The 11,386-nt window shown below is 35.5% G+C and overlaps 1 protein-coding gene across 7 annotated transcripts; it reads left to right on the forward strand.

Annotated features, from left to right (window-relative positions):
- Nucleotides 1–1,839: 1,839 nt before the first annotated feature.
- On the forward strand, nt 1,840–10,365 carry LOC107856424 (kelch-like protein 28). 7 transcript variants are annotated; one of them, XM_016701438.2, is made up of 10 exons: nt 1,840–2,031; nt 3,500–3,675; nt 4,745–4,926; nt 5,023–5,640; nt 5,736–5,813; nt 8,015–8,518; nt 9,117–9,193; nt 9,482–9,583; nt 9,799–9,985; nt 10,069–10,365. In XM_016701438.2, exons 2-10 carry the CDS (start codon nt 3,531–3,533, stop codon nt 10,165–10,167), a joined length of 1,992 nt encoding a protein of 663 aa, XP_016556924.2. In that variant the 5' UTR covers nt 1,840–2,031; nt 3,500–3,530; the 3' UTR covers nt 10,168–10,365. The 7 variants fall into 7 exon arrangements, with proteins under 7 accessions (XP_016556924.2, XP_047252907.1, XP_047252908.1 ...); XM_047396951.1 differs by having other exon boundaries at nt 4,847–4,926; XM_047396952.1 differs by having other exon boundaries at nt 4,853–4,926.
- Nucleotides 10,366–11,386: the final 1,021 nt, after the last annotated feature.

Below are 11,386 nucleotides of genomic sequence, written 5' to 3' on the forward strand. Positions count from 1 at the left end.
CTTCTTTGTTGTCTTTCTTTTAGTAAATTTTCTTTTTAATAAGGGTACTAATTTTGATATCTTCATTGCAATGATTTTTTTAGAGTAGAGAAAAGAATAACTTTATTGTTAGGAATTATCATAATCATAACTACTCCACCACATTGCCGCCTAAATTTTCAAGCATAACAGTTTCATCAATTTCATTTGTCAGCTTAAAATATATATAAGTATTGTTTTTACTTCTAATCAATATCTAATTATGCTATCTATTCTAAATTATGAATATTTTCTATGTGTTAGCTTCAGTTTGATTAGTTAGGATTTTTAAATGGTCCAATTTAAAAAATTTATTTTGCATTATATTAAAAGTAATGTCTAGATGGTGATTAGTTAAAATTCACATGCAACGCACGTATCCTAGATTAGTATTATAAATAAGATAAATGACTAATAAATAAACTATTCCTCATATTTTTTATTTATCTTCTTGTAGACTTTAAATATATGACTAATATCGATTATCTATTACTTATATATAAGTGTCAATCAAGCTGTTGAACCACACAACTTGTGGACGACATGCCTGCTTCAGCTGCTTTATCCGTAATTTTACTATATCATCTTTAATTAATTATTTTGTCATTTGAGTATTAGAATAATAATAATATATAACTTAAAAAGTAAAATAGACATTTATGACATGTCTGCTTCACAATTTTATTATATCACCCCTAATTAATTATTATAGATTATTTAAGCATTAGAAAATAGATAATATTTAATTAAAAAGGGGTAAAATAGACACAAAATGATAAGTTAAATTTTTTAAACAAGGAAATTAAATTTTAATTTTTTTTACTACTTTTTCATTTCGGTGGTCGATATGCTTATCAACCACTGTTTGCTTCGTGATTTTAATATATCACCCTAATTAATTATTATATACCATTTACATATTAAAAAGTAATAATATTTAGTAAAAAAATAAAATAGACATTTATTACATTAATTTTACTATATCACCCCTAATTAATTATTATAAGTCATCTAAATATTAAAAAATTATTAAAATTTAATAAAAAAAATAAAATAGATATAAAATGAGAAATTAACTCTTGATATTTTAAATTCACTTGATATCTTATATGAGACACACTTAATTTTTTTCTTTAAGTATTTTTATAGCAATTTTGCTATACCACTTTTAATTAGTTAGTATGAATCATTTAAGATTTGTCTGTTTCGCTACTTCAATCGTGATATTTTCTTGACTCTCAAAATTATATTAGTGTCAGTCAAATTTGGATAGAAAAAAGTTTTATAAATTATAATAATTAAAAACTTAAAATTATTTAAAACCATTTAAATTTTTACATCACTTCATGCATAAATATATTTCCTCAACACTTAATGAAAAATCTAAACTTTAGGTAATAAAATTTCAGGAAAAATATAAACTGCGATTAAATTTCTAAACACACTCATACTATATATAAATATATCAATACTTAAGTATGAAGATTTATTTCACTGTTTTCATAATAATTTTAAAAAATTTAATCTTATCATGTTAGGCCCATGCTGAGCTTATTGCCACTAGTTATTATTCACCATAAATGTGAATGCGATAGTGAGAACTGAGAACATCTTTTTTATTAATAATGTGAATGAATTTGTTTTGTTATTGTGTATAAGATGTTTTTAATTTTACATATAAAATAGTTGGTATACCTAATTAAAAGGGTTATAATTTTGTAAAATTTTTTCGTGTAAAACTTTTCGCGCGACTGATCTTAATTAAAAAAAGAAAAAAATGCAGCTTAAAAGGCTCCACACAGCGCAAGGCATAAGCGTTCTTTTGCTGTCTATTGTTTTCTAAACCCGATGGGTTTAAGGAATTAATTAGTAGAAGTTTAAAAAGGGGGAAAAAAGAGCGAGGTTTTGCATTTAAGGTGAGAGAGGATGCGACATACTCGTAAGGGTGAAGTTTCGTCCTTGCCTTTATAGTTTCTTCCAGTCGCAGGTCTAGTGTTCTTCTCCGTTCTTTCGGTAATTTCTCTTCCTTTCTTCAAACCCTCTTCTTTTCTAATCAGTGTATGTACGTATGTGTATTTCTTGGTGAACAACCTTCGTTCATGTGTATGTTTTTGGTTTTGTTGGTTCACTGGAAATTATGCATCACCGAGTTGGAATGGGATTTTTTTCTTTTTAAGTGTGAAAATCGATGATTTCTTTTGCTTTTTCCACTTTTATGACGAAGAAGCATATCTAAGTTTTTTAATTCCGGGTGCAATGTTTACTGCATTCATTAATGTATATATATAGAGGTGAGCTGATATGGATGTCTACGGCAATGTATTTCCATCTTCCCCTTTTAGGATGTTGTATTTTCATCCATGTTGCTGCTGAGATTATTCCTCCTTATTACTTTTATTGTGATTAATGGGGGCTTTTAGCTAAGTTAATCGATGTAATTTCTTTGTTGTTTGGTGAAACTGATGCATCATTCATTTTTGAGGGTTTAGGTTTTCTTCTGATATTAGTTCGTTCTAATCGATAATTGGCTATTCACCGTTGAGAATTGAGATAATCCAGGTTCGTTACTATGACTGATGAAATGCTGGTTTTTACTGGAGCTAGTGGATGAATTTTCTTATTTTTATTTTTGGCGAAACCCTTGAATTATTCTATATGTTTTTGTTGTGGGGGCTTTAGGGTTCAGTTTTCCTTTTATCCTTATTTAATTTATCCAATGTGGCTAAAAATTCGAGGTCTTTCTTCTGTGTACCAAGGCTGCGGTGTTGGGGGAATTGGGTGTCTGATGGCACCAACGTTCTTTTAGTTTTTTGGGTTGCCTGGCTCTGGGGTCTTAGGTGATGGCTGGGCAGGGTTGGCGATGGCATGAGGAATGAACATTATGAAATAACATTCTCTAATGTAGATAAATTCGATCAGTATGTTTTTCTTCTAGTTTTTTGGTTAGCCTGTATTATTTGTTATTGTTGTTGTTCTCTTCTTTAGATTTTTCGCTATTGTATTTGCTTTACATACTTGATTCTTTTTTATATGCTTTACTTGAGCCGAGGGTCTATCAAAAACAATCTTTTTATCTTCCAAGATAGGCATAAGGCTGCGTACACACCACCCTCCCCAAACCTCACTTGTGGGATAAGATTACATTGCGTATGTTGTTATTGTTTTTTGGTTAGCCAGCGCATGGCATATTTTTGTTCTGGGAGGGGACAGGGGGCGCAATTGCAGGGAAGATTTTTTTTAAAAAAGCTAATTTTGAAAAGTTCTGCACGTGTTGTTAGTTAGATTGCTGATTGCAATTAAAATTGTTGGAAATCTTTTGTGCTGATGAAATGGTGTTGTGATCTAAAGAAAAAAGTCAATTTGTTGTTAGTTAGATTGTTGTATTGCAGCTAAAATTGTTGGAAGTCATTTGTACTGATGAAATGGTGTTGTAATCCAAAGAGAAAGTCTGGATTTAGTTTTATCCTTATGATCTTTTCAGGATAGGAGCAGGGAAGAGAACACATCCAATCATGGTAAATGCTTCTGCAGTTTCATCATCAAACCAGGCAAAAAATGCTGGAGGCTTTAGAAATTTGAGAAGAAGTCAGCTTGGCGGCGTTATATTCGGTTGCACGAAGAACACTATGAAAGAATGTCTCTCAAAGCAACTATTTGGTTAGTTATTTGGGCAGATATATTTTTTGATAATGAGTTTTAGAGGTTCCTATGAGAGTTTGTTATGTTCCTATTTAGAGGTGACTTGGGAGGACGAGTAGTGGTAGTGAAGTTGGATTTGCAGGTTGTTTGTAAAAGAGATAGTTTTAGGTATCTTGGGTCTATGATTCAGGAAATGGAGAGATTGATGAGGATGTCACGCACCGTATTGGGGCGGGGTGGATGAAATGGAGGCTTGCCTCTGGAGTGTTGTGTGATAAGAAGGTGTTTCCCAAGCTTAAAGGAAAATTCTACAGAGTAGCGGTCCGTCCGGCCATGTTGCCGGTCAAGAACGCTCACATCCAAAAGTTGAAGATAGCAGAAATGAGAATGTTGCGTTGGATGTGTGAACTTACTAGGGTGACAAGGTTAGGAATGAAGTTATTCGAGCGAATGTGGGAGTGGCCTCGGTGGAGGACAAAATGCAGGAAGTGCGGTTGAGATGGTTTGGGCATGTGATGAGAAGGGGCACGGATGCCCGAGTTCGGAGGTGCGAGAGGTTGGCTTTAGATGATTTCAGGTGGGGTAGAGGTAGGCCGATGGAGTAGGTACAGCTTACTGAGGATATGACCGTTGATAGGAAAGTTTGGAGAACTCGGATTAGGGTTGAAGGTTAGTGCATGGAGGTGAGTCGTACCAAGTAGTTAAGTGCGCTTTAGGGTAGCTTGATAGTGGTTGTATGTCTTTGCTTATGGAATGGAGTCTCTAGGTATGTGGGTTGGTTAGTGTATCGTACTACTTTGTGGGTGCCTTATTTCTTATTTCTGTTATTTCACCTTGTTTCATGTTTCTTGTTGCATGTTCCATGTTTCATGTTTCATGTTTTATTACGATCCTTATCTACTGTCTCTATATCTTGAGCCGGGGGTCTATCGGAAACAACCTCTCTACTTCTTCGGAGGTGGTGGTATGGACTGCGTACGTTTTACCCTCCCAGACCCCACTTGGTGGGAACTCACTGGATATGTTGTTGTTGTTGTTGCTTTTCACCTTTTATTGCGTTATGCTTATGTTTTTAATTTTTTGACAGGTTTGCCAGTTCAACATTTTGCATATGTGCAGAATGTTGATCCAGGCATGCCATTATTTTTGTTCAACTACACTGATAGAAAGCTTTATGGCATCTACGAAGCTGCAGGCTCTGGTCAAATGTATATCGATCAATATGCTTGGACGTCAGATGGTTGTTTCCGAACTCCTTATCCAGCACAGGTTTAAAGTCCATCTTTTCCTTTTGGGATTTTTTGCTTTGGTTGATGCTCCTGCTTTAGTCCAAAAAAGCTCAGCACTTTCTATTTCTTTATGAAGGTTCAAATACGTGTACGTCAGCTCGGTCAACGCTTGCTAGAAAATCAGTTTAAACCAGTAATTAAGGATAACTATTATTCTCAAAACCATTTCTTGTTTGAGTTAGATCATGTTCAAGCTGGTAAATTAATGTCCATATTCTCGTCTCTTGCATTTGCTCCAAGTAGTAGCCCAACACATAACTTTGCAAAGGAGAGAAGTATATTCCAAGGTTTACCTGCCAATGACAAAAGAGAGGAAAATGGAATATTTCAGTCACAAGACTCCAAAGATATTTTTGCATACGCATCTGGTCTGAATGAGAAATTGCCGGCTAGAGACACTTCTCCTCTTCATTCAAATGGTAGCCGGCAGCAGGAGGTGCTGCTAGATAATCAGACAGTATTGGATGAGAAGGATCTGATATATATAAAACTGAGAGAATTGGCCCTTCAACGTGAATTCTCAGGTGGCATTACAGATGGGCCTTCAAATGAAGCCACCACTGTAGTCGTACCTACGTCCATAAATCACGCAATAATTGGGCAAGAAACTTTGCAGGAAGAGCTGCCACTTGGAGAAGAGCAGAGTATAGACTGCTCCAACGACTCAACTGGTTATCCATCTGTTACAGCTCAGGTTGGTCATCTTCTTTTAGTTTCTGCTGATTTTTTTTTCCTCCGACAACAGCATCTGATTGCTTTGTATGACTTGAGCTATTTTGTTGGTTGCAGCTTCTTCAAGGAATGGAAGAACTGAAAGCTTTAATAGAAGAGAAAAATTGTAAGATGGATTATTTGGAGCAGAAGATGGTAAACCTCATCTCTATTCAATATCAGCATCATGATGACGTCTCTATTCTGTGCTAAATCCACTAGCTTTCTTAATTGCTCTCTGTGGGTTATTAATGATACTAGAATTTTCTCTATGTAGGACATTTTTTAGATTACAAGGAACCAAAAGATATATGCTTTTCCACTTTCCTTTTGTTTTCTACGAGGTGGGTGGTGGGAGGGCATAACAAATGAATTTAACATGTAGTTCTTATATGTACAGATAATCGATAAACAATGTAAGAATTAAGAAATGATATAACTAATTGGTAGTGTGAAAGCTCACGAGGTTCATTGAGTTGTCATGCAAATGATGCAATAGCCTCTAAAAGGAACTTAAAGCATGGTTCCCTAATTAAGGTGAAACAACTGGAATATGCAATATCTGACAGTAGTCTTCACAACTCAGAGATATATGAAAAAAATGCTAGCATGATTTATGGAAGATAAAGAACAGGAATAATGAGCCTATCTTCAGAAACTTTTGACATGTGACGCACCGGAAAAGCGAGTTGACCAGTACTTAGCTGATAACCTCCATATTGGTGGACCCTTATTGGGTTCTGTGAAATATTTTTCTCGAGAATGTTCCATATTTGTACATTCAACAGATTGATCTGGTTAACGTAATTGTGAGTATACTAAGAATATGAGCCAATATGTACAATTGAGTGTGGTATCCAATGCTTTATTCTTTGAGATGAACAACAAGCAAATTTGGATTTACACCTATAGTCTGTTTCTACTATTTTGACTGTCCGATTTCATACTTTAATTCTGCATTTTCTACTGTATCTGCATAATTTAAGGATGTACGAGGAGTATATTAAGAATTTGAACCAATAGGGAATGAAATTGGGTTTTGTGGTGTATTGTTGTACTATGTTGTGCGGACTCGTTGGTTTCGCCGCCAAACCCGTCCCGACCATGACGCTGGTGCGGGTGCGGACGCGGGGTGCTGCGTCTCCGATTCGGTTAAACGAATCCGGAGACGTTGACCCAACATCAAAAACAAAGTTGGTTGTCATCGTCGGGAGAGAGAAAGATCGGTGACTATAATTGTTATCGTCGACGAAAAGGGGAAAACCAGGCGACTGTTGTCATTGTCGGAAGGGAGAAATCTGGCGACTGTTGTCATCGTCGGAAGGGAGAAATCTGGCGACGGCTGTCATCGTCGGAAGGGAGAAATCCATGACTGTAATTGTTATCATCGGGAAGAAAGAGAAAGACGTGGTTGGGAACCGGAAAGAATGACTTGTTAGATCTACTCGGTGGTTTTTAATAATTATAATTTTTTAAATATAATAAGAATTTTTATATTCATATACTCCCTCCGTTTAAAAAAGAATGACCTAGTTTGACTTGACACGAAGTTTAAGAATATAAAGAAGACTTTTGAATCTAGTAGTCTTAAATTAAAGATATGTCAAATGTACCAAAATGCCCTTCAATCTTGTGGTCTTAAACATGCCACGTCGAAAGGTAAAATTAAAATGTTGCCAATAAAGGAAAGGGGTCATTCTTTTTTAAACGGACTAAAAAGGAAAGTAGGTCATTCTTTTTGAAACGGAGGGAGTAGTAAAAAAATATATGTACCTGTTGGTTTCCCAAAAATACAAGTCTATACTATATACTACTCCTAATTGTAAAAGTAACTAAAAGTTATCTTGAAAGTTAAAAGTGAAAGTTTAGAATAATCTTTATAACTCTATATTTATAATATTTGATATTTTTAGCCGAATCCTCGCACCCGTATTCATACTCGGATTCGCACCCGCGAATCTTAAAATTTAAATTTTGACGAATCCGACTCTAGGATCCGCACCCATCTCGGATACCGGCACCCAAATCGATGCAACTTAGTTGCTGTACTCATAATGAAACAATTTATAACTGAGTGTGGCATCTAAATTTATATTCCTTGAGATGAACAACACGAAAATTTGGATCTCCAAAACCCTTGTACGCCATTTCTAGGATTTCAACTTTGTCCGGTTTCATATCATTTTACTGCATTTCTACTGTATCTACATGATTTAAGGATGGATTGGGAGTTGCTAGAAATATTCAAAAAAACAAAGGATGGATTGGAAGTTATTTCTCCCCGTGGTACATTCTTAGCAGTATATATACAGATAAGAAGTTAATACCTGGTAACTCTGGGTAATTTGGCATTTCAGGCTCATGCTGAACAAGAGATTAAACAGTTAAAATATAGATGTATGATGCTGGAGTCCTCAAATACTGTTTGTACATGTGCTGATGAAATAAATGATGGACACCTGAAGCATGAGATGATTTTCCTAACTGGAGGATATGATGGTGTATCATGGTTATCAGCATTGGACTCGTATTTACCTTCATTCGATGTGTTAAATTCACTTAAACCAATGAATTCAGTCCGTGCATATGCCTCGGTTGCAAAGCTGAGTGGAGAATTTTATGTATTTGGTGGTGGAACTGGAAGCTTGTGGTATGACACAGTTGAATCGTACAACTCAGCTAATGATGAATGGACTATGTGCCCTTGTTTGAAAGAGAAACGGGGTAGCTTAGCTGGTGCAACTTTGAAGGACAAAATATTTGCAATTGGTGGTGGAAATGGGATTGAATGCTTTTCAGAGGTTGAAATGTATGATTCTCAAGTAGGACGATGGATTAATACTCAGTCCATGTTGCAGAAGGTTAAGACTTGTGATCCTGTTGTATTTTGTATGTTCCATTATTGTTCCTTTGGTGATAATACGGTTTCACCCAGAGAGAAAGCATCAATAAAACTACAAGTTTGGCGTTTTGTTTGGCCTTGTAAAACTAATTTGCAATGTGACAGATAATTTCATCCAAAATCCAAGTTTGGACAAGAATGCTGATTTGTATTAAATTTCAAAGTTATTCTCATCATCTTAAATTTTGTAGCAAATCGATTAGAGTTCATCTTGTCCTTAACCTCCAAGTCCTTTTTGTCCCTTTGTTTAAGCCACTTGGCCTTCTATATAAGTAGCATAAAGGTATTAAGAAAGTATTGATAAGTAAGATGGTATAGGGAAAGATTTAGGTTAAGTGTTGTATTCTGTTTAGTAGTGTTATCTACAATAGCCCCTTTTAAAAATGTTATCCACACTAGCCAAGTCAATTGTGGGGAATACTCGCTAGCAAAGCTAGGAACTCCAGGACTTCTGTCTGCCTGTAATTGTATTAGTTAGTGTCTGACAGATCTCATTTGTTTTAAGTTCTACATTTTCTCCTCTGATGTGGTCGTCTTCCTTTTCTGTATATTTGTAGAGATTTGCTGTTGCTGCAGCAGAACTCAATGGTGCTCTATATGCTGTTGGAGGATATGACGGGAACAATTACCTGGAGTAAGTTGTACCACACTTACCGTTCTTTTTCTGCTATTAAATCTGGTGATGATACTTTCCATATGAGCACCATTTTCTTGATTTCCACGGTCTTCTCCAAGAAGTTGAGATGCTTGTACATTCCCACATGTACCTTTTTTGAAATGCGAACTCTTATGTATTTCACAAGTACAGAAAAATGCTATTGTATCATTAAGTTAAGATTATTTGCAATATGTAAGACTGTTTATAGTTCAAGTTTTATGCTTTATTATCCTGCAGCGTCTTTCTTACTAGCTGTTACTTCAGGACTGCTGAAAGATTTGATCCCAGAGAACATTCCTGGACAAAAATCGGAAGTATGAGTACAAAAAGAGGATGCCATGTGTTGGTTGCCTTGAGTGGGAAGTTGTATGTTCTTATCCTTTTTTTTTGTGTGTGTATCTTAGTGATGTCAACTGCCCTGAAGGGTAATTTTTTATTTTTTAGGGGGTTGGGGGTTAAGGGATGGTTTTCAGCATCTCCTAATTGGGTTATAAAATAGCCTCATCAATTTTCTTTAGCTTTGTAAGTGTTCTCATTTTAAAAGAAGAGTAATTTTGTTTAGCTTTAACATTTGTATATAGATATGCACTTGGTGGCTACGATGGATCTACAATGGTGCCTAGCATTGAGATATATGACCCCCGTCTAGGAACATGGGTAATTGGTGAGCCGATGAAACATTCAAGGGGATATTCAGCTGCTGCTGTTTTGAAGGAATCCATCTATGTCATTGGAGGAGTTCAATCCAATGAGGAGATAATAGACGTGGTATGTGACCTTATCTTCTTGTTCATCTCATGCTTAGTTTCATGTCGCTCCTGGTAGCCAACTCTCATGTGTTATGGCTGCAGGTTGAATGCTATAAAGAGGGTCAAGGTTGGGAAATGCCTAACTTGAGGGCTATCGGGAAAAGGTGTTTCTCCTCAGCCGTAGTTTTAGAGGAAGACTGAATGGTGCTATGATATGGAAGCTGATCTAGAACAATAGGAGGTGGTTTCTTTGAATCTAATGCGTCCTTTGTCCATCCGACAATATTATATCTATTATTTTGAATTTGTGGATAAGATTAGTATCTGTAATTATACTTGGATGCTTGAAGTTGGAGTTTCTGAACTTTTGGAAGTAATAGAATTCTCTTTGAAAGAAAACAGAAATTAATAGGTAGTAATTGCTATTTATCTTTCCTATATCTCTTTTTCTAGTAAAGCTTCTGCCAAATCGTAGTTGCTTTTATCTGAAATATGTTGAGAAATGTGAACAATTTGCTATCCAAATATGTTTAAGAAATGTGTAAAATCCTAGCAAATTGATTTTACCTCATCAAAAAAAAAAAAAAACAAAACAGTTGGCTATCCATTGCATAGGTAAATGTATATCATGCTCTTAAAACATAAGTAGAATGTCTAATATAGGGGTGGTTGTTTGAGAAAATTAGAGTTTGGAGAGTTTGCGAGCCATGATATCATACACCTTGAGAAAGAATCGGATTCTGGGGATGTAGAACTTGTGCAAAATGGTGCCAAGGGCAGCAATAAGATTTCTCTTTGACATCGGATTCTGGGGATGTAGAACTTGTGCAAAATGGTGCCAAGGGCAGCAATAAGATTTCTCTTGACATTAGAGTCATACCACCCATGGATACCACCTCAGCCAATGCAGCTGGTCCCTTGCTCCCTCCAAAGGATAATGTCCAACGATCCTTTCGGCACAACCATCACATACTGGGAAAAAAGTGATTTCATTCGTTATTGATGAATATATCTTACATATATACATTACTAGTTTACGTACACGCGATGCGTGGATAATCTTAAAAGGGAAAAGGTACAAATATACTTCCGAACCTTAATAAATGGTACAAATATATCCTCCGTCATACTTTAGGTATAAATATACCCTTGCCGTTAATGAAAAGGTACAAATATACCCTTAAACTTTAATAAATGATACACATATACCCTCCGTCATGCTTTGGGTACAAATATATCCTTGCCGTTAATGAAAAAGCACAAATATACCCTTCTCATTAACGACGTGACACGTGTTAGCATCGTATTGATTGGTGCTTTTTAATTTATTTTATCTGTAAATAATTTAATCTATCCTAAATTATAGTAACTCATACCCGATCCAAATAACTCAACCTAACCCATGCAATAGAGAAGCTTC

This window comes from Capsicum annuum, chromosome 9 (assembly GCF_002878395.1).
Source record: "Capsicum annuum cultivar UCD-10X-F1 chromosome 9, UCD10Xv1.1, whole genome shotgun sequence".
Lineage (NCBI taxonomy): Eukaryota > Viridiplantae > Streptophyta > Magnoliopsida > Solanales > Solanaceae > Capsicum > Capsicum annuum.

What these genes read in the sequence shown, in the direction of transcription:
- LOC107856424 (XM_016701438.2), top strand. Translation starts at nt 3,531, where the DNA reads ATGGTAAATGCTTCTGCAGTTTCATCATCAAACCAGGCAAAAAATGCT. An exon ending in TCTCTCAAAGCAACTATTTG is followed by an intron (nt 3,676 to 4,744) that starts GTTAGTTATTTG and finishes ATTTTTTGACAG; the next exon opens with GTTTGCCAGTTCAACATTTT. An exon ending in ATGAGGAGATAATAGACGTG is followed by an intron (nt 9,986 to 10,068) that starts GTATGTGACCTT and finishes TTATGGCTGCAG; the next exon opens with GTTGAATGCTATAAAGAGGG.